We start from the raw sequence: 27,946 nt of genomic DNA, 5'->3' as shown, positions 1-27,946 counted from the left end.
CATTTTGCATATTCAGGTTTAGCTCTAAGCAGTTCCTCTGTATAAAGTGTTGAGAAAGGCATCTCTTTTGCATAGCAACTCAGATCATGTGGATCTGTCAATTTATAATCTCAGGGGCTATGTTAAATTTTTTTAGTTACCAGACACTGAAGTTAAGTCTTCCCCTTACTCAGATTCTCCTCACTCTTTCAAGATTTTCTGTAGTCAGATGATCTAGGATAAAAATCAGAAATATTTGACCTCAAGATTCATTTGGCATTGCAACAGAAGGCAATAAAATTGTGTACATCATGGCATGACAGTTATTTGATGCATGACTGCTACACTACTGAGCTGTTTGTCAGAAAATTAGAATGAAATGCTTTTTAAAAAGACTGCTAATGGATATTTTTGTTTTGTTGTTGTTTTTGCAGTTTACCCACACTATTTCTACCGATGATATGCAGCATTTTGAACATTTGGATCCCTTAACCTGTTAATACTTGTTAAATGGACACTTTGAGATATTTTATTACAGAGTTTTTAATTAGCAAATAAATTCATGAGTACTATAGAGAAAATATTTTAGAATCTAAATGTTTCTTATATTTATGTGACTTCTCATTTATATAGTTACTTACTTTTTCCATTTCTATTCAGTCTATAAATCAAACCATTGCTGATTTTTTTTATTCTAATTTTAGTCTTTCCAACTGAATGTACTGTAATGCTTGTATGTATATGTCCCTATAAGTAATATAGGGTTTTTGTAAATTATGCAGTTACTGTAATTATCATTTTTTTTTAATAATGAAACTGAAAGTGAAAAGGATTTTAATACCTTTGTAAAAGTATCTTGACACCGAGCAGTATATATTTTGTCTTTTGGAGATGTTAGCTTAGATCTGAAAACAAGCCCAGCTGTTTTTTCAGGTAAGCCTATGTTGTAGAAGGTATGGTACACAGTTGTTCTTCTTTTCAGAACTGTACCTTTCCACAAAGAGGATTTGTCATGTAGTGGGAATTTGTCTTTATTTAAAATATAACTTGTTTTTAAAGCTGGGAAGAGCTATAACACTACGGAATATGTTTTAGAAGTGATTGACTCGGTCATAACACTCTCTGCTGTACTTGTATAGCATTACCTTCACCGTGACTGAAAACAAGCCATAAACCAAGAACTGTTTGTATTTTTTTTTTCCTTAACTGAGGAAGACAGACTTCATAATAATTCCTGGTCGTTATTCACAGGCCACAGAGAGTTTTTGTCCTTGATCTTTTTGATTGTGGAAAGATGCTGGTGAAACTAGTTTTAATGGACCAATCATGAAGCACTGCAGTCTTCTGTCAAATGAGTAGTGAAAGATGAAGGTACAATGGGCTGAAAACTAAAGCAGTGCAACTTCTAATAAAGGCCTTACTTTTCTTATGAAAGTCATCTTTTGTGTTTTGTAAACTTGTTCTAAAGAGTTTTCTGGACTTTAATTTTGATGGTTGTAGCCATTTTGGACTGTATGAGTAGAAAATGTATCTGACACTTGTAAATGGCATATTAAAAAGCCAGCAAGAATCTGTTCAGATGGTGCATTATTTATTATGCAACAATATATATAGCATGTCTTTTTTCTTATTTTGTTTTCCACTTTTAACTTGCTTGTAAAACTGAAATTCATTGTTACTGTTCTGTTTTTCTATTAATCTTTTGTGTATTTTCAGATTATGTAACAATAATATGTACAGTCTACTTTTGAACTATTTTTATCACAGTATTATTTATTGCTTTCTTTCAATAAAGTACTGATGCATTTTCCACTGCCAATAAAACACTATTGAAAAGCTAAGACCTAATTGTATGCAGGCAGATACTTTTGCGGTGAGTGGATGTTGTCAATAAAGCATCTTAATGATTGTTTGCTACCCTGTACATCTTGCTTCAAATGATGACTTTTCTCCAGTAGAAGAATGTTCCATTAGATGTGACATTTTCTTTGGAATTGTTCAAGTTCAAATGCGTTTGTCAGGTTTTGAAAACTGGTTTTCAGAAGAAAACTGCTTTATTGCCTCCTTCTACTTGTATTAAGAAACATAGGAGTTGAGGGAACCAATACAGAATTGGATCACAATAGGGCTGTTATGTCAATTTTAATATATTGTAAAATATTTCTTCTGTAGAAGAGAAGACAGAAGGATAAAGTTACAGAATAATCGAAGCAGTAGTGAAGCATATTTCATCATGTCCTCTAGATGAACAGAAGGATGTGGAATGCATGGAATGGAGAAATATTGTGATTGATGCTTTAACCATTGTTCAAGAACGCATCTCTGTTTGTCTGGCTTGTCTATATGAGTTGCTGTCTGATCATTTGCAGTCTCTTATATTTTCAGAGAATCTATCTTTCTAGAAAAAACTAAAGTGAAACTGCAGAAGGAGATCCTGACTCACTGTTCAGCTGAACTTCGCTGTTTAGAATTGCATAGACGTTTCTGGTCACTGATGTGTGATAGTTGGTGTTCAAAGTCATGTATTGTTGCTTCTCAGAAGTGAAAACAACGCGGAATAGACTTGTAAAATGTGAAAAGATATGTCTATTATTTTAAGGCTGTAAAACCTTAACTGTTATGGAACAATGGAATTGACATGAGAGCTAGAATAAATGAGTGAAACAGAAAAAGCTTTCATGGACTGGCAAAACTGTGTGGTGACTTCCTTCCGAGTTATACAACGCAGCTATCTCGGAGAAATCAAGAAAAGCACTTCTCAGTTTTAATAAAAACACCTCCGAGAAAGAAAAACATGCAGGCACATGTGTAAAAGGCATATGGGTGTGTTACAGTGATCTTTAAATAATGCTCGGTTAAATGTAACTTTTTGTAAATTGCCAAATACCTTTAAAGGCTTTAGTTGGAAAGAGTGCTACAAAAATTAAAGTTTGCATTTTAACTGCAATAAGCAGATGGCAGAAGTATCTGAAAGATCTTTAAACTTGCAATTTTTGTATGTTTAGAGGGCAGAGAATCTTGAAATGTATGTTATAAATTACTTCATCTTTCTCTTCAAACTTATGTGAAATTAAAAGATGAGAAGTTCCTTTTGTCTCTTGGGGATAATAGTAATTTATGATGTGATAACTCAGGGCAGAGAACATGTGAAGTAGACCAAAGTCGAATTAATGCGTGAAATGGCATAAACAGATGATTACGGGAAAGGGGCAGCAAAATTAAAAATTATGTTGGAAGGGTGACTTTTTGTTGAAACTCAAAGTTCCTTTGCCTTTAAAAGGAAAGTGGAGGGTTTTTTTCAGTTCTTGGTAATTCCATTTTCAGGGTTGCAGTATTGGTGCACTGCTTAAACTCAAGTTGTTCTAAATTATATTGATTTTATTTTTTGTTAATAGTAATTCTTGGGGGGTAGGGGGTGAGGAAGGCAATTGCAGTTTACTTCAGGAGTGGGTGGATGAAAAGTGATACATGAATGTGGCTGATGCAAGAATTGACTGTAAACAGTGGGGCAGGTGATGACAACAGGGCCCAGAAACAGAAAGAGGTTCTCTGAGCCTCTAGCAAACATCTTTTTAAGAGTGTATTTAGCCCAGTTTTTGAAGCCTGGTGTTTTCAGTTTGTAGGGTAGATTACCCTATGCTTAATACAGAAATAATGGAACCTATTTACACAGTGAACTGACTAGGCTTGGCTTTCGTTGTATGAAGGCAGCAGTCCTACTAAGACTGGGAATTTGTAAGTTGAGGTGTGGAAATTCATGAGTTGTTTTTTGTTGGTTTTTTTTTTACCATCCCTTTTATTAGAGTTTGAATGGTTTTTTTCTATATTGTCGTTCCTTGGAGTCTGTTTCCCCTCTTCCAAAAGATATAAACTAACAATGTGCAAACAAATAACTTCTGGAAGCATTGAGGCTGTGTTTTAAAACCCAGCTTGAGCATCCGTTTATTTCAGATACCCCGTGAACAGCCACATGTGAACATTTTGCCCACTGATAAAGAGATGGGAACCCCTCCATGTGATGTAGTTGCAATTTCCAACCCATGTTGGAACTGGATCCCTTCCAACCCCAACCCATTATATGATAAAAGTCAGGATCATCAAGTCCAACTCCTATCCTTGATGGGACAGCCCCAGCCTTCTCACCATGTTGTCCAAATAGGAAACCACTTGGTAGCTGGTGGTAAAATACCCCATGGATGTGTAATTCCCCTTTCTACGGCAAAACTGGGGAAGGGGAAATTCTTCATCATCCTGATGCTGAAAGTGCTGGCAAGTAACTAAGACTCATTTTGCAGTTGTAGAAAACAGGCACCCTTTATCAGACAGGGGCAAGGCAAGGGAGTGATCTCAATCGTGTGCAGCGAGATAAGAGCTGGGGACGATATATGTGTATAGAATTGTAGAATCGTTTGGATTGGAAGGTACCTTAAAGATCATCCAGTTTCAACCCCCCTGCAATGGGGAGAGACATCTCCCACGAGGGAGGAAAGGACCAGTTCCAATACATATTTTAATATATTCCTCTATTCCTCTCTTGTGAAACTTCATCTGTGGTACTGTGTCCAGTTCTGGAATAGTCAACATAAGAAGGAGATGGAGTTGTTGGAACAGGTCCAGAGGAGTCTACAAAGATGATCTGAGGGCTGGAGCACCTCCCATAAAAGGACAGGCTGAGAGTTGTTGTGATTCTTAAGCCTGGGGAAGAGAAGGCTCTAAGGAGAGCTTATAGCGACCTTCCAGTACCTGAAGGGGCTACGAGAAAGCTGGGGAAAGCTGGGTTTAAAAAGACTTGTAGTGATAGGATGAGGGGCCATGGGTATAAACTGGAGAGGGGCAGATTTAGACTAGGTATAAGGAGGAATTTCTTCACTCTGATCAGTGGGGAGGCCCTGGCACAGGTTGCCCAGGGAAGCTGTGGCTGCCCCATGCCTGGAGGTGTTCAAGGCCAGGTTGGATGGAGCCTTGGGCAGCCTGATCCAGTGGGAGGTGTCCCTGCCCATGGCAGGGGGGTTGGAAGTGGATGATCTTTAATGGTCCCTTCCAACCCAAGCTATACATTATAATATTTATAACATATATATCTATTATATATATCATAATATGTAATATCTACCTATCTATCTATATAGATCTGTATCTATATATAGATATATATACATATATCATTACACATAGTTATTATATATATTATTGCATATTATAGATACGTATATTACATATATTGTGTATTACAATATTATGTACATTACATAAACATTATATAACTTAAATAGTATATGTATTATATAATATGTAATAGATATCTGTGTAGATAGATATATATATAACATTATAATACCTATATATAGATATATCTACACAGATATCTATTACATATTATATATCTATATGTAGGTATAGATCTATATAGATATATACCTATATATAGATGCATATTATATCATGTATAGATACCTATATATTTAGATATAGCTATATAGATCTCTATTGATAGATTTATTATATATTTAGATCTAAAGATGGCTATATAGACCTCTTGATATAAATATATAGAGTTATTATATATGTACCTATATATAGCTATATAGCTCTCTATAGATGTAGATATATAGATTTATTATATGTATAGGTCTATATATCTAGAGTTCAATATAACTTTGTCTAAACATATATCTAGGTATCTATATCTATATATGTCTATCAATATCTGTATGTAGCTAGCTATCTATAGATCTACACCTATATATAGATATATATAGCATCATAGAATCACCTGGTTGGAAAAGACCAACTGGATCATCGAGTCCAACCGTTCCCATCAATCACTAACCCATGTCCCTCAGCACCACATCCACCCGGCCCTTAAATCCCTCCAGGGAAGGTGACTCAACCCCCTCCCTGGGCAGCCTGTTCCAGTGCCCAATCACCCTTTCCGGGGCAGATTTCATCCTGCTGTCCAGCCTGAGCCTCCCCTGGTGGAGCTTGAGGCCATTCCCTCTCGTCCTGTCCCCTGTCCCTTGGGAGAAGAGCCCAGCTCCCTCCTCTCCACAACCTCCTCTCAGGGAGTTGGAGAGAGCAATGAGGTCTCCCCTCAGCCTCCTCTTCTCCAGGCTAAACAACCCCAGGGCCCTCAAACTTCTTCTCCAGCCCCTTCCCCAGCTTCGTTCTCTTCTCTGGACTCGCTCCAGAGCCTCAACATCCTCCTTGTGGTGAGGGGCCTAGAACTGACCCCAGGATTCCAGGAGCAGTTTAGGGAGATCTATATACCTATATATTACCATATATAGGTATATAGATCTATACCTATCTATATATATATGCAACATAGAGGTATATAGATATATGTATATCTCTATCTATGTCGGTGGATCGCTATTCTAGCTCCACGAGCCGGCAGCTCCGTGCGCCCCCTCTCCCCGCGGTGCCGGTGGCGGCGCGGGGCGGGCCCGGCCGGGAAGAGGAAGTGGGAGCCGGGGAGAAGCGGAAATCGGCGCGGCGGGAGCCGGGCGGCTGCGGGCGGGGGAGCCGGGAGCGCCAGGGTGAGTCCGGCCACACCGCACCTGGGGGGGGTGTTGGGGGGGGGATGTCGGGGTGAGGTCGCTGCGGGGAAGGGCTTGGGGGTGCTGGTCGATGGGAAGCTCGGCAGGAGCCGGCAGTGTGTGCTCGCAGCCCAGAAACCAGCCGTGTCCGGGGCTGCATCCAAGGAAGCGCGGCCAGCAGGGAGGGAGGGGGTTCTGCCCCTCTGCTCCTCTCTTGTGAGACCTCGTCTGGAGGATTGTGTCCAGTTCTGGAGTCCTCAACATAAGGAGGAGATGGAACTGTTGTAATGGAGGAGCCTATAAAGATGATCCGAGGGCTGGAGCACCTCCCATCCGAGGACAGGCTGAGGGAGTTGGGGTTGTTCAGCCTGGAGAAGAGAAGGCTCCGAGGAGACCGTATACCGACTTTCTAGTACCTGAAGGGGCTACAAGAAAGCTGGGGAGGGACTGTTCACAAAGACTTGTAGTGATAGGACATGAGGCAGTGGTTATAAACTGGAGAGGGACAGGTTTAGACTACTCATAAGAATGAATTTCTCCACGATGAGGGTGGGGAGGCCCTGGCACAGGATGCCCAGGGAAGTTGTGGCTGCCCCATCCCTGGAGGTGTTCAAGGCCAGGTTGGATGGGCCTTGGACAGCCTGATCCAGTGGGAAGTGTCTTTGTCCATGGCAGGGGGGTTGGAAGTGGATGGTCTTTAAGGTCTCTTCTGACCTAAACCATCTTATGAGTCCGTGCTTATAGTTCAGGGGCCTCAGAGCTGGAAATTGAAAGAAAATACATGTGCAACCTTTGTAGGGCTTGGAAAGGGCAGTGATCATTGTGCGAAAATGGGGTGCAATGCACCCTGGCTCACAGAGGTGGGGCTTAGGTGGGCACCATGTGCTCTGAGGGGAGGTGTCCCACAAGGTCCTTTCCTGCTAGGGTCCCAGCTGGGCTGGGCTGAGCTCACTGTGCCCCTAGACAGCCAGTCGCAGCCAGCCCAGAGTGAGTCTCTGTGCCCCCAGGCAGCAGGTCCCAGCTAGGCTGGGATGAACCCACTGTGCCCCTGAATGTTGGGTTCCAGGTGGGTTGGGGTGAGCCCACCGTGTCCCCAGCCAGCAGGTCCCAGCGACATCGGCACGAGCCAACTGTGACCCCGGAGAGCAGGTCCCAGCTAGGCTGGGATGAGCCCACTGTGTCCTCCGGCAGTGGGTCCCAGCCAGCCCAGGATGAGCCCACTGTGCCCCATCGAGCGTAGGGTTGCTGCTTGCTTCTCTATGCCCAGCCTTAAAACGATGCCATCTCCCTTTGTTCCTTCCAGGAGTTTGTCTATAGGCCCTGAGGAAAAGGGGAGTTCCCGAGGGTGCCACTGAAGGTGCTGGGTAGGGTGCTCTAACTGCTGATGAGTCACAACAGCGGTGAGGAGCAGAGCTGGTCAGATAAACTCAGTGCTTATATTTAGCCTGCATTTGCACCGTAGCGTTTTCTTTTTCCTTCAGAAATTTGACCATGTGAGTCAGTGACTCATAAATAGATCATATTTCTCCACGTTTTCCTTTGGAAGAAGTGCTAGAATAGGAGGCGGTGGAAGAAACCAGGCTGATTCCTGTTAGCTTCCCAGTAGCGGTCGGAGTTCTTGCCTGAGGTCCCCTGTTACTAGACCGCTTTGCTCCCTTTTGTAATTCACTTTATAGAATGCAGGGTCGAGGTGTAGAAAAATATTGGTGGTTATGTGCAGAATTTAGGAAGAAACGTGGTGGATTCTGGATTTTGTAAGAGTGTGCATGTGCAATCCTTGTTTCCTTCATCATTGTTTGCGAGAGTTTGAGGAGGAAGCAAAGGAATCTAGACTGAAGGATCTAGCTTTTGTTTTTTTACACGCGCAAACACAGCTGAATGCACAAAGCAAACAAGATAAAAAAAATCAAATGGATGCTTGAACCACATGCCTGGGGGAAGAAGTTGCGTTTTGCCTAATTCAATACGTAGAGTGATCACATGCGTATGTACTTGTGTTCAGCTCTTGTTTAGAATTGGAGTTCAGGTGATTTGCATGGTGTACAGTGTGATGGAGGCATACAAGCCGTTCCTCTCAGGTTTGTATTCGGTTATAAAGTTGGAACTCTGACCCCACGCTGAGTTTCATTAATGAGCTGGTTCGGTTCTGCTTTCCAGTGGTTTTTATTACAAATACATGGTCTCAGAGGTTTTCTGAGTTCCTCAATTGCCATGGGAATTTGGAGATAGGAGATGTGAAGAAGCAGAAGGGGAAATGTGCCACCACATTGTCAGGGTGTCATCTGCTCAGCTCTCACCCCCCTTTCCAGGCCACTCTGTCATTTGCTGCCTTGATGTTTGACAGTCAGGTTTTCAGTTGCTTTTGTTCTTTTTACCAGTCCTGAAATTTCTGAAATGCTCCATAAAACTGGCTTATCAGCTGATTCTGTCAGGCTTTAGAGCCAGCAGTATTTTTTTCCCTCTGTGCACATTACCTATGGGTTGTTAGTTACTCATATAAAAGGGAGTTTTCGTTCTGCCTACTGGATTGTGCTTGTGCTCATGAAATAGTCCATGATAATCCGTTCTTAATTAGAAACATAAAGGTAAGTAGACAGAATGATGGTATGTTTAAGAACTGGACTCTAGTGGAACAGCAATGAAGAAAAGAAATCCTTCCTCTCATTCATGATCTGGAAAAGCTGGGAGAACAGAAACCTTTTTTGTTGTTTTTCTTTTGCTTTTTAGAATTTATTTGTTTTGATTTATCTGGAATAAAGGGTATAATATAGAGCCACTAGCACCAAGCAGGTCGGGTATTCTGCTCACTAGTCACGTTCAAAGTGTTAATTAAAAATGTCTAACTTGATACTTTGCAGGGGATACGGTTTCCAGAAAGTGAGATACCCCAAATTGTTACTCACTTAGAAGTGTTGAATGCTGTTTCCAGATGGTATTGTTTGCCTTTTTATGGGTTTTGCTTCCTGCTGTCAGTACTTCAGCACTCAACCTCTTTCTCTTGAAAGTCAGAGGAGACACTGGAGTTTGTGTATGTATTTCACAAGGGATTACCTGCAAAAGGCAGCAACTCTTGTGTTGCTGCAGGCAGGTGGACTAATGTCTAGGTTGCATGCAAATTCTTGCAGTTGTTTGGATTTCTTTTATAATGCTGAAAATTATTGCACAACAGAGGAAGCGTAGGTTGTACTGCCTAATAAATAATGTCGTGCTCATCATTAGTAGTGACTGAGAAGAAAACAACTATTCCTTAGGCCTTAAATGTGTGAATGAGATCTAGAAGTAGCGACAGCCTTTGGAAGTGAATGCTGGTTTGGAGACCTGTTTGAAGAGGAGTCTTTTGGTGCAGTGAATGAAGACAAGACACATTAATGTGAGCGAGGAAGGACTTACTTGTTCTCTTTGAAATCATGTCAGTGATTGCCCCTAATCCTTTTACGGTGGCAACAGGAAGACTAAAAGTGGTTTTCAAACCAGCTTGAGAAGACAGCCTGAGAGCCAGTGGTTAAATCTGTTTTCACTGCAAATACAGCTTAAATAGCGTGCTATGTTGGGAATTTTGGATTGCGTCTCCATCAGCTTGTATGTAATATAAAATGACCTGTAACCAAAGTGTGACATTGCTTCTTCTGCTGGTGTTGCAGATGTGGAAGGCTACTGCAGGCCACACCATTTCTGTCAGTCAGGATGACGGAGCCGACGACTGGGAGACGGATCCTGATTTTGTGGTATGGCTTTTGAATTCCAGTGATTCAGCAGAAGTGTGTTACCTAACAGGGTAAAGGGTAATTCATCAGGGTGGGGGCTACCTTTCAGCAAAATGAACTGATAGGAGCATATTCCTGGAAGGGGAAAGGGATTTACAGGGGTTTGTACCTGTGAGTGATTGACAAAGCTACTTTGTCTGAGGTGGGTACTGCTTGAAGGTCTGTACAGAAGAGCTGTGTGTCAAGAAGCAGCAGCTTCTTGGGGCTGAATGTGTGTGCTCCATGCATTTCAACAGTAGAGAAAGCACAGGGCTCACAGCAGAAGAGAAGTGAAGGTGGTTTTGACTGCTTTTCTGACGTTTCTGATCTCACCAAAAGCTGAAGGCTTTTGCTGTTGACTCTGAAGTGCAGATAACTAGTAACGTCTTCGGGGTTTTAACTCTTTTTGTGTGTGTCCTTCGCAGAACGATGTGAGTGAGAAAGAACAGCGCTGGGGAGCTAAAACTGTGCAAGGATCCGGCCATCAAGAGCACATCAAGTAAAACAGTTCTCTTTCAAATTTATTTATAGTCACAATCCCAGGCGGCTTAATCAGCTCATGTTCTCAGTTACTTGTATCTTCATAATTAAAACAAGAGTCTCTGTAGAAGATTGATTATTTGCCAGATTGCTGGTCTTGCAAATGTGTCGTCATTTTCAGATCTGAAATTGAGATCAGAATTATAGTGCAGGGACTCTTAAATCTTTCTTTACAACTGGAAATGTTACTTCTCCTGCCTCACTAAGTCTGGGAAAGCATCATTGTTCTGGTTTTGTGCAATAGCCAGTTCTGCAAGGGGAGGAGTTCGTGTTGGGTCATCTGAGCAGCTCCAGTTTGGTACTTTAAGGATGTATTTGGTCCCATAATTCTTAGGTTTTGTTTAGAAAACTGCTATCAAACTCATAAAAATTCTGCAAAGTAACAAACTGAACCCTTTGGCAGAAAAGCAAATGAATGAATCACAGAGGGCTACGTGAGACAGAAATGAGCCATCTTCTGAATCTCAGACTTCTTATGGAATGTATCTAAGGCTTAACTTTAAAGCTATTTTAGGAGATCTGTGATTGTGATGTTCATTTTGATTTTGCTTCTGTGTCTCTGGGACATCAGCCCTCCTGGTATAAAGCTAAGAATCATATGATCAGTGTTGCAAACAGAGAGAAACTGAACTATATGGCTTACTTCAGGGCTCAGTGTTATTCTGCCCTACTCAGAGTGCAGTGAGGATGCCTCCTGGCTGAATTACACCTGAAGAAGCTTTTAACTCGGGTGGGAAATGTTTTAAAGTACAAGCTACTGTCTTGGTTTGTCCATCTTGTATGTAGCCTGCACTACCGAAAGCTCAGTTCCTGCGTATTACAAGAGAACACTTTGGAGAAGAGGAGGTGCCCGTCTCTGTGCATCCTTATTTTGCATTACAGTTGTGTCTAAAATGCTTAGTTAGAATTAGGGTCCCGTTACCATAGGGACAGTATGATAAGAGAGATGATCTCTATTCTGAAAAGTTGCCATCTAAATAAAAAGCGTTGGAAAGAATTTTAAATTAGAATATGAGAAGAAAGTATCTTTCAGGCAAATAAAAATCCTGGGTGATTCATTGTTCAAATAGCAAAATACCTTTCCATGTTAGTCTTAAAAGCAACGCTTTCATTCAGGCTATCTATTTATCAGATAGTGTTTTGCAGTGGAGTAAATTCTGTTTCTCAGGATAAGATGAAGTGCTTTCTGCACTGAAAAAATAGGAAGGGCTTGAAAAATACAAGTTGTCCAACTTCTTTCATCCATATTTTTATCATCTTTTTATTTTGCATATTTTTGAAGTTAACTTCTGAAACTGTCTTAGTAAAACTTGCTGCTTAATTATCTGTCTTTAAAGTATTCATCAGCTGAGAGAGAACGTATTCCAAGAACACCAGACTCTCAAAGAGAAGGAGCTTGAAACAGGACCAAAAGCTTCCCATGGCTATGGAGGCAAATTTGGTGTTGAACAAGATCGTATGGATAAAGTAAGTATGAATGCTTCCCTGGGATGGTAGTATAAGCCTTGCCTTGCCTGTGACCAGCACAACTATGTATGTGAGTTAAGCTTGTTAGAGGTGCAGAGTTGTTCCAGCTAGGTTCAGAGTCATAGAAACTCAGATCATGGCATCTCATCTGGAGTATTGTGTCCAATTCTAGAATCCTCAGCATAAAAAGGAGATGGAGCTGTTGGAACAGCTTCAGAGGAAGGCTACAAAGATGATCTGAGGGCTGGAGCACCTCCCATACAAGGACAGGCTGAGAGTTGGGATTGTTCAGCCTGGAGAAGAGAAGGCTCCAAGGGGAGCTTATAGTGACCTTCCAGCACCTGAAGGGGCTACAAGAAAGCTGGGGAGGGACTGTTTACAAGGGTTTGTACTGGTAGGAGTAGGGGCCATGGATATAAACTAGGGAGGGGCAGATTTAGACCAGACATAAGGAAGAATTTCTTCACTCTGATCAGTGGTGAGGCCCTGGAACAGGTTGTCTGGGGAAGCTGTGGCTGCCCCATCCCTGGGTTGTTCAAGGCCAGGTTGGATGGGGCCTTGGGCAGCCTGATCTAGTGGGAGGTGTCTTTGTCCATGGCAGGGGGATTGGAACTGGATGATCTTTAAGGTCCCTTCCAGCCTAAATTATTCTCTGTACAGTGGTGGCTCGTTTTGAGGGCAGAAAAATCACTGTTACAGTGCTCTAACAAGAACACTTGTAACCGCTGTTACCCAAATCTGTCAGGCCCTTATGCTCTGTCCCTTAATTAAATCAAGATGCTCCTACAGAAAGAGCTGAATTAAAGTATTTGAAGCATCAGGAACAAGTATTTGAGTATTTGAAGTGGCAAATTAGGAATTTTTGAAGGAGGAGAAGTTCCGGGATGTGCAGTGGCCCCACATGCTTTTGTTTCATTTAGGGCAAGTCTAGTTTCTTATATCTGGGTGGATTCCCCTGGAGTCAAGATTTGGGTTTCTAAAAGTATTTCTAAATTAAGGAAGTACTTCATGCATGAATAAATCCAGCAATTCTTTTTTTTTTTATTTTGGTGCTGTGCCAGCTCTTCTGGGCATATAGGGGTTGCTGTTTCTATTAAATTAGAGGGCAGCTCTCTTAAACAGTGGTAAACAGTGAACAGTGACAGGTAATCCAAGTATCTAAAAAATCATTCTGCTTCAGCCGTATGGTAATGTTTTACATAAGGACTTGATGGCTGTTTGATTTACGCTCTTAATAAAAGCAGTGATAATTCTTAATGTAATTCCATTAGCTGTGTGATGGACAGGCACATCAGTTTCTGGCTAGGTGCTTTCATGTACTCTGTTCAAATAAGAGCCAAACTGTTTCCTGAATAAGAATGATGCTATTTTCTTACTTTATTTACTTTCTGGGTTTCTAGTGATTTGACAGCCTTACATTTTTACTGATTTCCCGTATTCCAGAGTAAATTGCTGTATGGGCTTTTGAAATGGGCTAGGCTAACCTAACCTTTGAATTCGGGAAAAGAATTCCTGAGCAGATTCAACTGTGAGGCCTGTTCTGCAGCTGTGTAGCTCTCAGCAGTGTCAGCAGTTTATCCCTCACTTGTGTCCATGGGCAAAAAGTGAATACTGTTTCCTGTAGGCCTCAATTAATCAGCAGGAAAGACACAATCATCATGTTTGTCTGAGTGATGCTGGTGGCAGGAGACATTAATAATGTTTTAATAAAACTTTCTTCCTTATAATTGTAGTTTTTAGAACTGTATCATCACAATCTGTCCTGTGCAGGTCTCTGGCTCTGTGCAAGGGTGCTGGCATTAAGACCTGACCCACATGAAGAGAGCGAATGTTGCTGCAGTGTGGTTGATGGTACCAGTGTTTGCTGCACTTAGGACAAAACCTTGATGCAGTTACATCATTCTATATGCCAGACCTCCACAGCCAATTTAAAATGTAGCAGAGCATTGTGCTTAGGAATTATGAAGGCACTTTACTCTGAAATACAGATTTCCAAGAAAAACCTTTCTGTAAGTCTTTCCTAAAAAGAGGTATGTTATACTGCTTGGTAGTTGAAGAAACGAAGAAGGTTCTGGTATCACGTAGGGATAACAATGTACTTGAATTTCACCTGCATAAACTGGTATAACAAAAGAGGGAGTGTGTAAAACCACAGAAAACCTAGGATTTTCAGAGCTTCTTATGTGCCATAAATGTAATGGGTAACAGGAAGAAGAAAGGGAGGTGGAGGAAGAAGAAAGGGAGGTGGAGGCCTTTTGTTTCACATTTAACACTTATTCTACTACGGAAATGAACAAGAGTGTGACTGTTTCAGTCAGGAAAAGAAAGGAGCTTTTATATTGCTTCTAAGTTAAGGTGGTGTCCTATTCTTGGCAACTTAGTTTCTTGTTCTCAGAGGTTGGAGCTTGGGGCAGCTGCTTGGAGGAGGCTCTGCTGCAGCCGCAGGTGCTGACTGCCCCATGCACAGGATCTGGTGCTGGGAAATGTGGTGCTGAGTCCAGAGAGGTGCTGGTCACAGTGTGCAGCCTGTCTTTCTGGATGTGGCCACGTGTAGCAGGTTATAGGGTTTTATTTCTCCCTCTGGTGGGAATTGTATGCATTTGAGCAACAGACTCAAATGTTAAAGTGGCAAATCACAAGTTGCTCTGGCCAGTGCTTAGATTTGGTGCTGGAAAAGAAAAAAGACATTATTTTTGGCTGTTGTGTAGGTGCTGTGCTTTAGCATCAATTCCAGGACCTATCTTGGCACTAGGTTCATGTAACATTAGCAAATGCTATCTGGATATACTTTCAGGTGTGGAATCACATATCCTTGTGTCTTACCTGAAGGCAGAGTGCAGTGTGACCGTGCCTTGACTTTTCTGTGTTCAACTTGAGTTCCAGGGACAGGCTTAAATGGGAGACTGTGGGGCTGGGGTATCTTTAGCATGGAGAGCTCTGTCTTAACGTGGATTTACTGCTTCATGCTGTGATGCTATTTGACAAGTGAGGAGAAAGCATAGAGAGAAGATGCCTGATTTTGATTTTATGCAGAAGATGAAGGTGCTTCCTTAAAAGAATGTATTTGGTTGCAATCTAATACCAGCTAAACCAGAACTGTAGTTATGTGCGTAAATACAGGGCTCTGTATTTTATCTGGAACTAATCCTTATTTTAAATTCTACATGAACACCATCAAGATTCTGTCTGTATCTTCCCTGTTTTCATTCCTGTGGTTTTGAAGTAAAAATCCAGAGTGTAAAATGGTCTTCATAAAATGCAGTCAGTGCTGTCAGACTCTTTCTTGGCACCTCCCTTGCCCAGGCTGTAGTGGTAGCACTGTGACTGCGCTACAAGAAGTCTTGTAGAGACTTCTCAACTGAGTAGCAATTTCCAGGGAAGTTAGTATCAACAGCAAGAGTGCAGCAGTGTATGTTTGTAACAAAGGTTTATCCTCAAGTTATGTCATTCAGTATCTTCTCTTACATCCAGAACTGTATAGAACTGCTGCCTAAACTTTCCACTTTCTTTTAGTCAGCTGTTGGACATGAATATCAGTCCAAGCTTTCCAAGCATTGCTCCCAAGTGGATTCAGTGAAAGGATTTGGTGGCAAGTTTGGAGTACAAACCGATAGAGTTGACCAGGTAAGTGATTTCATCTCATACTGCAGCTACTCAGTGTGGTCAAGTTTAGCATTTTGTATGTACAACTGAAATATTCCAATACCTGAATCTGCTGGTGTGGCCACCTGTCCCTGCTGTATTCAAAGTTTAGTAGTAAACTAGCACTGACTGCCAGGGAGATAAATTTCTGCTTAAAGCGAAACATAAAAAAACCCCTTATGGGAAATTGAGATGAGTTGAAAAGAAAACTGAAAAGCGATGTTAAAATAGGCCTTTTAGCCAGGTTGTGTTCTTTGATGAGGTAAAAATCGGTATAAATGCTACAGGAGGAGGAGGGATTTGGGAATGGTTCATCCTGTATTGCAACATGAGCTACTGAGCAGGGATAATTGGCATCCTGTTCCAAGACTGTTTAACAACCCCTGCATGGAAGTGTTGAATTTCTGTTGTACTCAATTGCTGAACCTGGCAGGACTGGAGTATGTTGCCACTACTGTTTGCTTTGGGGTGACAAAAGCCCTTGCCATGCATACATGTAATAAATTATTATCTAAATAAATATAGCCTATAAATTAAGTAGGTATTTATGCTCCTTTATCAAGAGGGTCAGAGCAGTTTGGAAAGATAGAGGAACTTTCTGTGCTATTTATCCACTGAAGTGCACACAGTTTTTCTGCTAATACCTACCTCATTGTCACACGTGCATTTTTATTTCTCTTCCAGTCCGCTGTTGGGTTTGAATATCAGGGGAAGACTGAGAAGCATGCCTCCCAGAAAGGTAAAGTGGTGAGGTGGTCACCTCTGTAGACACATGTTTTTTATAAATAGTAGAATAGATCTCTGTTCTTTTAATGTTTGTAAAAGACCGTGTTTAGTGAGGCCTCAAAATGATGTTCTTGGTGAGTCAAACATTGAGGGATTTGGGTGGAAGAGAAGGTGAAAAAATGAATTTCAAAGCAGTTTCATGAGGGTTTAAGACAAGGAAATAGCCTGTCATCGTGAGTCTTACTTCTCTTTTAGAAGTGAGGTTCAAGGATGTTATAATACCACTAGGAGTTGTTCTTCACTGTATTGCGTCCTGTTGAACTGTCAAACTATAGGACTGTTGTCTGTCTTATTTTCTCTGTGTAAAAGTAAACTTAATTTTGTGTGCTAACGAGTATTATTTCAGTTCTGAAATAACTTCCTCTCCCCACCCCGATCCCACACTGGCTAGTGTATGATATTTCCATTAAAAGTGAAATGAAGAAGCTCTTATTGTGCTTTACTCTCAATACAGACTACTCTAGTGGTTTTGGTGGAAAATACGGAGTACAGGCTGACAGAGTGGACAAGAGTGCCGTGGGGTTTGATTACCAGGGTAAAACTGAGAAACACGAGTCGCAGAGGGGTGAGTCGACACACGTGTTGGTGGGTTCATACTCTGACACAGTAGGCATTCATCATAGGCAGTGTTGTAAAATACTACTAAATTTTTACATCTGTTGCGCTCCTGCTGAAAGTTAACACTGAATAAAATTCAGGTTGCTGAAATCTTTAACTTCTAAAAAAGAAACCTAAAACGTAGATTTTAACTGGTTTAAAGTGGTGATCCAGGTGCTGTTACTTGAGAGCAGGGCACATAGGTTTGTCTGCAGGGTTTTCACAATATCTTTTGAAAAGCTGTAGATTAAAGTTCTGAGCAGTTTAACGACAACTGAGAAGCATTTCTAAAAGAATCAGCTGCTTGTAGATTAAAACATTTATCAGAAGTAGTTGTGTTTAGAGTTAACATTGTGCTGCTAATCAGGTTTCCAGGGATATCTGCTCAAAAATCAAGCATTTTATTGAAAAAATTTGATGGTCTTGCCATCTGCTTTTTGTTTATCTGAAAGAAATGCTGGCACTCTAGAAATACTGAAGAGAAGAAGGGGATGAGTTTAAAACTTCCAGGCTGTTGCTGACATGGTTTTTGAAATTTCCTATAAGTGTCTTAAGAGCTTTATCGAGGAGTCAAGTAGGAGAATTGCTGATATTGCCAGCAGTTGAACTACATACGATGCTATTTTATTTTCTATCCTGAGAGAATGCATCCTGAAGAATTTATAACTCTGGTGTCTGGAATCGAGATTAACTAGGAATGTCAGTGCTTCTTTCAATATGTAATCAAATGGTAGCAAGTCTGATTATCACAATTTTTCAACATTATATTTTGTTGTTGAACACTTACAAACAAAATTCTTCACTCTTATCTCTAGATTATTCCAAGGGCTTTGGTGGTAAATATGGTGTTGACAAGGACAAAGTGGACAAAAGTGCTGTTGGCTTTGAATATCAAGGCAAAACGGAAAAACATGAATCACAGAAAGGTTTTTATTATTTATTTAAAAATACTAGTTGAAACCAATCATCCTTTGAATCCTAGGGAAAGATATTTTGTTTGGGTTTCTTTAGTGGTAAATGTGTATTTCACCTTCGTGTGTGTGGTTTTTTGTTTCCCTCAAATGAAAAGGAAGGCATTGTAAACCATCAGTGAGTTTCACAATCTGATTTCCAAGGGACCTTATGTCCTTATGGATGTTATTGAAATAAATTTGTACTTGCACAAAGCTGTGATATTCAGAGGCAGTATTAAGTCTCTTACTGCTTATATAGCTATGTTGTGCATATATATGTGATATATGGCTCTAGGTGGAAGGTGCATCAGATTCTTCAGATTTTTGAATATTATTCAGTCTGTGTGCTGTGACCTTTACTGGATTTGTGGTGCTTCCTTGAATTGTGATCCTCTAGTTACTGAATAGCTATTCTTCCTCTCTGTTGAGGTAGTGTAGCAGGAGGGAAAAAGAGTGAAAGATGGTAACATTAGTGACAGGGCAGCTTATCGCATAACATATCACAGCTTTTTGATTAAATTATGTTTACAGTCATAAATTGCAGTAATGTTTTCTGAAACTTCATTCATGCAGATTATGTAAAAGGCTTTGGAGGCAAGTTTGGTGTGCAGACTGACAGGCAAGACAAATGTGCGCTTGGCTGGGATCACCAGGAGAAAGTGCAGCTGCATGAATCTCAGAAAGGTATATCAGTTCACAATTCTTTGCTGCTCCTTCTCACTTCCCTTATTTTGACTTTTCCCTTCCCTGTATGAACCCTCCTCCCTTGGTATCTTTGGCCACAGCCTTACGGGTGCTGACATGAACCTCCTTTTTCTGTGTTTGAACGGTTGCTGTGTATTGGTTGCGCTGGTGCCAGCAAGGCAAGTTTAAAACATCTGATACTGAGATCCTGAGAGTTCAGGCTTAGTGATAAATTCTCATTGGAGAAGCTGTATGAATCTGCAGGTAGCCTGGATTAGCACCACAAACTCGCAATTTCTTTGTACTTTCCACAGATATTCCCTTTTCTCATTTCTGTTAATGTATACCCCTATTTTCATGTAGGGGAGATCTGATACCTAGTGCTATCCTCTCTCATTGCCTGTGAGGTTGTTATTCCTATGAAATACTGGAACCAAGGAGAAAAGTTGCAAAACAACTTTTTTCTCCTCAGCCTTCTGCCTCTCAGCGCTCTTAACTTTTTTTATTTTTATTTTATTTTTAAAAAATTCAAGAGATTAGAAGTGATCCTCAGAATATTGTTTTGTTGGATGCTCCAGCAGATTTGTTGTGAGAGTAGTACTGGAACCCTACTTTTTTTGTGCCTTTTTTTTATAACATATATTAAAATGGCCTTTCCAAGGAAGCAGTAGGGAATGGTTATAGCTCTTAGCTGAGAGGTTTTTTCCCACAAGCTGTGCATCAGCAAGAATGTACCTTATTCCTTTAAACAATGCTGTGTAGGAATATCTGGAGGAGAATCTCTGTAGATCTTAATACCTCCCTAAAAGTCAGGTCTCTAGTTACAAATGTTAACCAAGCTGATGAAGAAAGATGATTTTATTGTCTTGTATCCTTTTGTATGTTGGTTTGGTGAACATACTGTGTGTGTGTGTGTTTGTGTTCATAATGCTGATGAAATGCAAGTGCATTATGCAGTATGTATGAAAAATGTTGAGAAGGGCTTTTTTTCTGTGACTTCAGAATGGTGTTCTTACATCTGATAAAACATGTTGACCTCATCCTAATCTCAAGTGGAAACTTCTTTTGAATTTACTCTTACTAAAGTGTATTGAGATGGTTTTTTTCATCGTCCAAAATTATTAGTAATTGAAAATATTGCAAAAATTATTTTGAGCGTCTCTAACTAAACTTCTTTATTTTCCTCCCTTCGTTTTAATTTATTACACGTGGCTTTTTCAGACTATAAGAGTGGTTTCGGAGGGAAATTTGGTGTACAGACAGAAAGGCAGGACCCATCTGCTGTGGGGTTTGATTACAAGGAGAAGCTAGCCAAGCATGAATCTCAACAAGGCACCGTTTTCACTTGTTACTTTCTTAACAGTGCAGCCACTTCTCACACAGTCTTAAATAGTTCTCTAAGTAGATTGATGCTAGTAATGTGCAGACACTTTCTTGCGCTTCTATTCCTACATGATCTAGCAATGTTCTTCCATTTTATTCTTGAAATGTTACATAAAGCAAGCCTATATTCAGAAAACAGATATCCAATGTTTAATTAACAGTTCAGCAACATTATTCATTTAGTTAATAGCTATACATGCAGTGTGGTAATAACAAGGTTAGTAGTAGTAGTATATTAGTGACGTAGTGCTTACCAGTTTTAGTTTCAGTCTAAACTGAGTTTTGCCTAGATAAATTGGTAGAAAAATATTCAGATAAGAACCATGCATGTAACCATTAACAAGCAATGGCAAGATCATTTTAAAGTGATTGTAGTCTTTAAAACAAGAAGTAGGGAATGTTTGTCCTTGGATGAGCAAATACTGTTATAATGCTCTCTTTATTCATTGTGAAATAGTTGGGGTACAAACCATGAATTCCTGGTTTTCCGTTATCTAAAAGTGAGAAGTCTGGATCAGGAAAATGTAAGTGTAGTATATTTATTCTGGTTGAAAATACATACAAAGCTGAAGAAAATGAGGTTGTTCATTCTTATAGTCAATATTTTTCTATGCCACAGTGATACCAGTTGAAACTTTTAGTGTCAGATGTGCCTTAGCAGACCCCAAGCACAAATACTAGAATAGGTGTCTAGGAGACCCGAGTGGTTTAGGGCCTGCGAGGAGAAAGAGTGATTGTAATTGTGTTCCAGGAACATATAGGAAAGCCATCTACGGAGTCTAAAGGGCACGTTCCTGCAGCTCCCTGCTGCCAGGAGGAGGTGTTTTTCCAGCTACACACTCTTGCTGCTTCTGTTGTGCTGGCTCTGGTGCTTGTTAGATATTTCTCTGATTACAACTCACCGAGCAGAAAGCTACTCTTGTTAGGGTTGGTTTGTTTTCTTGGTGATGCCACTGGTGAGTAAACTGATTTTGGAATATAACAAGTGCTGGAGTTAGCATTGGATCATATTAAGAGTGTACAGCTCAGGAGTGGTGCAGAACAGCATGAGCACCCCATTTCTGTGGCAGAGAGTTGTTGTCTTGTGGAATTGCCCCTTTCTGTGTGCAGAGCAGGAGTTATTGCCAATGACTGTTGTTCATCAGTTGAGTATCACAATTAAATCCACTGGAATGAGGAATTTGTTATATTTTCCTGCCATTCGTAGAATTTACCAAGTTAAAGAGATAAAAACACCTCTGTGGTCACCGAAGACTGGATATCGCCCCTTTGAGCAAAGCAAAATGGCTTAGGTTATACGATTACTTCAGAGGGCTAAGAATTGGTGCTGCGAAAGGCTGTGTTACAGAAGTGATGCATTAGAAGGGCTCATCCCTTATTCCTTGCTTGATACCTTATCAGTCCTCAGCTTAATGTTTACTCAGAGAATGCATGTGGACCGCAGTCTGTCGTCTGCTGGTGTACCTGAAGGCTCTTGCAGTTATTTATCCTTTCTGCATCAAAAACCAAGTTGCATTTTCTTTGGCGGCTGTCACTGTATCTCTGCATGCAGCTGAAATGGCTATTTTGCATTTGAAATGGCTGTTTGCATTTGAAATGGCTGTTTGCATTTGCTAAAAAAGCGAGAAGGACAACAAACTCCCTACTCTAACCTTTTTATCCTGCTTTTAGATTATTCGAAAGGATTTGGTGGGAAGTATGGTGTACAGAAAGATCGGATGGATAAGGTAAGTCACTTAAAAGAACCAAAACTTAAATAGTATGTATGAATGCAAAATAGTCTGGTTAGATCTGTAGCGTTCCGCTCTTTATTTCTGTGTAGTTCTCCAGTCTAACAGTAGAGTTCTGTGCTCTACTAAATTTTTAAAAGGAAGCTTGTGCACACAGAGCTTATGTCAGTTTATACACACGTATGAGTGTACATGTGTAGTATATGTTTTTAAGTAGGGAAAACTGAAGCATGGAAATAAAAGAATAGCAAAGTTTATATGAAAGAATGAGAAAATCCATTAATTCTGCAATTTCAATCATGACTTTTAACAACTAGTTAATGCCTTCTTGAGGGTATGCATTTAGTGGACTGCTTAAAATATGTTTTACCAACTTTGCGCACTTTACCTATCGGGGACCTTCTCTTCAGGAGAATTTGTTTTAGTATTCTGTAACAGTGAAAGACAGGGCAGCTGATGCCCCCTTTCTACCAGTCCATTTTTAAATTTAAAAAGCTGGAAGATTAAAAAGTTCTCACTGAAATTTATCTGCTGAATAAATTTACTCTCAGCTTTATATAGGACATTTAAAAGTGAGAAAGTAGATAAGTTTGAAAGTCTGTAGGATTATTTTACTTGTGGCTTCAGGACACAAACCCATTCATTTACACCTCCCCTCAGATTTTGAATACTGTTCTCAAAATACTACCTCTGTTTTAACAGTATCTGCTTTTTTAAGGGCACTGGATGCTTTTACCTTGGTAGAAATCCTGCACAGTGTGGATTAGAACAGCTGCACAACGAATGTTTAGGACGTCGCTTAATTTTAGTTCTGATGAGTCATCTGCTCATAAACTGCATTTTTTTAATTAAGAAGATTTTCATGTGTTTAAACCTGTTCCTGAAGATTAATTCTTGCGTAGTTTGACTTACAAAAGGATTATTCCATTTGACAAATTTTGATTCTTAGTGATTTTATCTTGGTGTTCTGAAAAAAGCCGTAGGGGCAATATTGCAATAAAACGTCACAGACTGAAGTTCTCTGAATATCTGAAAGAATTTGTGAGTTTTAAATGTACTCTTTGTCTCCTTACTGATAGAATGCAGCAACTTTTGAAGATATTGAGAAACCAGCATCAACTTATCAGAAGACGAAGCCAATAGAAGCTGGTAAGTTATTGGCCCCACATCCTTTCATTGGAGGTGATCATGTTTGAAAACCCAGGATATTGTTGATGTAGTAGTGCTGAGTAAGAATCTTCTAGAGGGAACTGCTGTATTTGCAGGACTCTAGCAACCTCAACTACTCTCTTCTCTTTAGAGATTGTTTTGGTTTGTTGGGTTTTGGGGTTTTGTTTTATCCTTGAAGGTCATCAGAGTTCAGGAACAGAAAATAAAAAGTATCAGAGTGGAGAACAGACTGAGTAGGGCAGTGGAGTGGTGGAGACTGTCCTGCGAGGGAGAGGAGGGAGAAGTGGTTTAGAGGTTTTTATATATGAGAAATATGGTGCACAAAAGGTCTGGAGGGAGAAAGAGAGATAGAAGGATTTTTCTGAATTGGCTATGAGCTCAGGGAGAAGAAAAGCAGAAACGTGTTCAATCCTAGCAGGAATTTGTACCAAAAACTCATTCCATGCTACCTTTATACAGAACCATAAACAGCAACCTTTTAATTTTTTTTTTAAATGTTACAGTTGCTAATAAAACAAGCAGCATCCGAGCTAACTTTGAAAACCTAGCCAAGGAGAAAGAGCAGGAAGATCGAAGGAAGGCAGAAGCTGAGAGAGCACAACGAATGGCCAGGGAGAAACAAGAACAGGAAGAGGCTCGAAGGAAACTGGAGGTCAGTAAGATTTAAATCCCATTTGAGCAGTGTGTCTAGTCTACTTCAGTGCCATGTTGGGAGAAAAGAGAATCTTTTAAGAAAAGCTGCTTTCCTTCTTTCTAGCTAGGCTCTAAAGCTCTTTCTCTGTATGCCTGTGTTTGTACCTGTGCTTTACCTGTTTGCAACTCCAGCCAGCATGAACCATAAGTGTATCAGACATCAGATAGGATGATAGGGTGACACTTAAAAGTATACAGTTTTTTACTTAGCTTGTCCCTAAATATGTGTGCTAGTCTTGAACACTAATCTTCGCGGCCTGCCCTTTCCCTACTGCACTTCTGGCTTTTGGTAATACTGGATTCCCTTGGGCACAGAGGAGCTCATAAGGGGACAAATGTATGGTCCTTGAAAGGCTTTCTGTGAATGCTTGTTCAAGAAGTTTAATACCATGGCGATAGCTGATGATGCTGTTGTTTTGGAACTGATATTGTGAAAGTTCACTGCTCTTGTGAGACCCCAGCTGGAGTATGGTGTCCACTTCTGGAATCCCCACCATAAGAAGAGTATGGAACTGTTGGTCCAGAGGAGGGCTCGAGCACTTCTGCTGTGAGGGCAGGCTAAGAGAGCTGGGGTTGTTCAGCCTGGAGAAGAGGAGGCTCCAGGGAGAAGCTATAGTGGTCTTCCAGTACATAAAGGAGGGCTACTGGAAAGCTGGGGAGGAACTTTATTGGAAGGGGAAGATTTAGATTAGGCATTAGGAAGAAATTCTTCATGATGAGGGTGGTGACATACTGGCCCAGGTTGCCCAGGGAATTTGTGGCTGCCCCCTCCCTCGAAGCATTCAAGGCTGGATTGGATGGGGCCTTGTGCAACCTGATCCAATGGGAGGTGTCCCTGCCCATGGCAGGGGCGTGGAACTGGATGGGCTTTGAGGTCCCTTCCAACCCAAACCATTCCATGATTCAATAGTTCTGTGAAGATGGAGGTAGTATCACCCACTGGTATAGCGCACACACATGAAATAAGGCAAAAAAATCTTCCAGATAGTTAACTGAATCATAGTTTAGGAGTTAAGAAAACTAGTTTAGCATTGGCATGGTTAAAAGCTTTGTCATTTTTGTGTTATTCATAAGCAAAATAATTCCAGGAAATATTTAGTCAGAAGCTACATCTTATCTGCTTGATAGGATTTGCCTATTTGTTGAAACTCTGCTGCTGAAATAGAAGGACTGGTGTGTTAATAGTAACTTGTCCTTCGTGTCTTGTTCTTTTGCTTTGTTACACAATGCCTGAGGTGCCTGATCATCGGTGATCCTGAGGGCCTGCTGTCTGCAGCTGTGTAACCTTTCACGTAAACTGCTGTAGCACTGTTTGTCCAGAGCCTCTGGCAGTTTCCCTTGTAGTCCCATGCTGTTGTTCTGATTTCATGGCCTCGTACTTGTAAACCCTGATATTATGGCAGGGAGTAGGAAGCAATTGATGCTGGCATAAGAACAGTCTCTCTTTTTGCCTTCTCCTTCACTTGTTTTACAGATGTTAGTATATACTAGAGAAGACTAAGGATAGGACAGAAATATTCTTTTACATTCTGAATAAATGCTACTTAGTCTTATATGTGCACTGAGACTTAACAGACAACCAGTATGTAACTCTGATGTCGAAGTAGCCTGCTCCAACTAGCGCTCGTAGTGTCCTCAATAGGAATAACTGCTGGGGAGATTGAGCAGGTTGTGATGAAAAGTATGTAGTGCTCAAGGGGGTGCATGAGAAAAACGGTCCTTCTCATCATCTTCACTGTTGCCACTTGCTATGCTGAAGAGACTCTCCCAGAGGAGAATGCTTCTGTGGGACCTTTGTCACTGCTTTTCCTGGCTGGCTATGTTGTTGTCCAGTTGTCCTATTTCCTTCTTTCTTCTCTGTCTTTATCCTGTTTGGTTTTAATTTAAAAGAAAAAACTTTTTTCTGCCAAAAATATCTTTCATTGTTAGAGCCAATGTATGCCACCAGCTGCAGACCCCACTAATAAATCTTCTTGCATATGAACTTGTCTCAGCATCCTCTGTGTGACATCTGGAATCCAGAAAAGACTGTCAGATGGTTTATCAGATCTGTTTGGTCCTTTGCCTAACAACAAATGAGGCAGACTGCTTTCTCAGATGTGGTATATACTTCCCCTTAGCAGGATGCTGCTACAGGATGTCAGGGTGTGGTGTTCATCCCGTTCCATCAGTATGGTCTAATTGATCACAAATTTAGACTTGGGGAAAATAATTTGGTTTTGCAGTTATGAAAAACTGAATGCATGGTAGGTTTACAGTAACCTCGTTCTGATCTTCTTAAGCTAAGGAAAACACTTCAGCGAAACAGCATGTTACTTCACATTAACTAAGCTGGCCTAAACCAGCATAGCTGCAAGTGGCAGCACTCCTGAGCCACCTTCATAGAATCAGAATCCTTGAATGCTTTGGGTCGCAAGGGGCCTTGGTCATTTTGTCCAGCCCCCCTGCAGGACCAGGGACATGTTTAACCAGATCAGGTTACTCAGAGCCTCATCCAACCTGACCTTGAATATTTCCAGGGATGGGGCCTCCACTACTTCCCCGGGCAACCTGTGCCAATGTTTCACCACCCTCATTGTAAAAAATATCTTCCTTATATCCAGATTAAATCTCCCCTCCCTTGGTTTAAAACCATTACTCCTTGTCCTGTCTCATCAGGACTTGCTAAAAGTCTGGCCCCATCCTTCCTATAGGCCTCTTATTCCGTATGTCAGCGAAGGATCTGCATAGTCACACAGTGACTATAGTGGAAAATAAACCCTAACAAAGAAAATGTCTAGTTAACCCTAATTAGTTCTCCTGTCCGGTTCTATGGTTTGGCTTCTCAACTGCTGTTCACAAGTGTGCAGGCCAGCGCTCCTACTGAAGCAGCTCTGTAGCTTTCCTGTGCTGCAACTGCATGGTTCATCTATCTTGTGTGTAGTTTGATTTCTGAAAACTGCTAACTTCATTTTGAGTTCTATTTGAAATCTGGGAAATTCTGGCTTGATGGGATAAATCAAGTTTCCACATCTAAAGTGATTGCAGTTTTTTCTTCTCTTTTTTCCTTTCAGCTTATTGCATCTTTTGCCTTATGGCTTCAAGATGTATAGTGTGAGCATACGTTCACTGTATATATGTATTACAGGATGAATGGGAGTTCATCTTTGTGTATGAGTGGTGTTTTCTAATGCTGCCTTTCATCCCTCTGTACTTTGTGGACTTGTAATACCTTCCCTTGACCACTCTTTGGGTTTCTTTACTGTCCTGGAGGAAAACAGCTTACACCTTTAGCACAGCATCTACCACCCTTGTAAAGCTGGCAGAGGAAGAAATAAAGAGATGAAGTTTAGAATTCAGTCTTTTCTGTTTGGTAAGGTTAGCAAGGCTGCTCCAAGGTGCCACTCTGTTAGTCACCTTGGATTGCTGTTATTCTCAGCATTGGCACCAGCCTCCATCACTGAGCCACACAGAGAAAAGTTGAAAAGCAGTAAAGCTGAAATGAGCCCAATCTGTACAGTTGCTCTGGGAGCTCTTCAGTTGAGAGAAGTTGAATGCCTCAACACGTGCTTACTCAGAGCCACAGCGAAATGCTATCGGCATGTGTCACCACCTTTTTATGGTGTAGCTGTTCAGCTGGTAACCCCATAGTTCCTGCAACTATTGCCAGGCTGTCCTGCTCCTGAACATGTTTCAATGAGTTTAAGCTTAAGGACCATCATTATCTAGGTCTAGCACCTGGTTGTTGCCCTAACAAAGTGATTTTTCACTCCTTATCCTCCCTTGTTCTTGCTACCAACTCTGCAACTCTCATCAAAGAGGTGGAGTCCCTCAGCTCTGGGGTCTGTTCCATGGGGTGATGAAGAATGGGAATGAATACTTTTTTGGACAGACACAACCTGGGCACAACCTTGAGAGGTACATTGCTCTTGAAAGTGCTGCTTCACTCTTCCTTCAGGAAATCTCTTGTTTTCTTCTGTCAGGAGATTTGGTCTAGACAGTATTAGGACTTGTGACTTCGGCAAGCAGCATTGTTATCTTTGCAGGATGTAATTTAATAA

The 27,946-nt window shown here is 40.9% G+C and overlaps 3 protein-coding genes across 17 annotated transcripts in view; 2 read left to right on the top strand and 1 right to left on the bottom strand.

Moving 5' to 3' along the window:
- The window catches only part of SHANK2 (SH3 and multiple ankyrin repeat domains 2), a 515,992-nt gene that overhangs the window by 107,874 nt on the left and 380,172 nt on the right, over positions 1–27,946 (bottom strand). The window lies entirely within an intron of this gene.
- The window catches only part of PPFIA1 (PTPRF interacting protein alpha 1), a 254,395-nt gene that overhangs the window by 55,821 nt on the left and 170,628 nt on the right, over positions 1–27,946 (top strand). For 4 of the 10 annotated variants that reach the window (XM_069857390.1, XM_069857387.1, XM_069857389.1 and 1 more), the window contains one exon: positions 414–2,992. The exons of 1 other annotated variant lie outside the window; for it this stretch is intronic. Coding sequence is in view for 2 of the 9 variants with exons in the window: in XM_069857392.1 (XP_069713493.1) it covers positions 414–439 (26 nt within the window). In the remaining 7 variants the exon portion in view is untranslated. Of the gene's footprint in view, positions 1–413; positions 2,994–27,946 lie in introns of those variants that run through there. 5 more of the 10 variants (XM_069857391.1, XM_069857396.1, XM_069857394.1 and 2 more) reach the window with 3 other exon arrangements.
- CTTN (cortactin) overlaps positions 6,449–27,946 on the top strand; it is a 28,952-nt gene continuing 7,454 nt past the window's right edge. For 2 of the 6 annotated variants that reach the window (XM_069857408.1, XM_069857407.1), the window contains exons 1-13: positions 6,449–6,518; positions 10,160–10,243; positions 10,687–10,760; positions 12,139–12,268; positions 15,782–15,892; positions 16,595–16,649; positions 17,151–17,261; positions 18,109–18,219; positions 18,820–18,930; positions 20,152–20,262; positions 21,985–22,040; positions 23,123–23,192; positions 23,717–23,865. In XM_069857408.1, the coding sequence (XP_069713509.1) occupies positions 10,160–10,243; positions 10,687–10,760; positions 12,139–12,268; positions 15,782–15,892; positions 16,595–16,649; positions 17,151–17,261; positions 18,109–18,219; positions 18,820–18,930; positions 20,152–20,262; positions 21,985–22,040; positions 23,123–23,192; positions 23,717–23,865 (1,173 nt within the window). In that variant the 5' untranslated portion in view covers positions 6,449–6,518. The remainder of the gene's footprint in view (positions 6,519–10,159; positions 10,244–10,686; positions 10,761–12,138; positions 12,269–15,781; positions 15,893–16,594; positions 16,650–17,150; positions 17,262–18,108; positions 18,220–18,819; positions 18,931–20,151; positions 20,263–21,984; positions 22,041–23,122; positions 23,193–23,716; positions 23,866–27,946) is intronic. The other 4 variants (XM_069857412.1, XM_069857411.1, XM_069857410.1 and 1 more) reach the window with 3 other exon arrangements.

This window comes from Phaenicophaeus curvirostris, chromosome 5, assembly GCF_032191515.1.
Source record: "Phaenicophaeus curvirostris isolate KB17595 chromosome 5, BPBGC_Pcur_1.0, whole genome shotgun sequence".
Lineage (NCBI taxonomy): Eukaryota > Metazoa > Chordata > Aves > Cuculiformes > Cuculidae > Phaenicophaeus > Phaenicophaeus curvirostris.
Note: the sequence above shows the minus strand (reverse complement) of the source record. Positions and strands in the feature narration are given on the sequence as shown.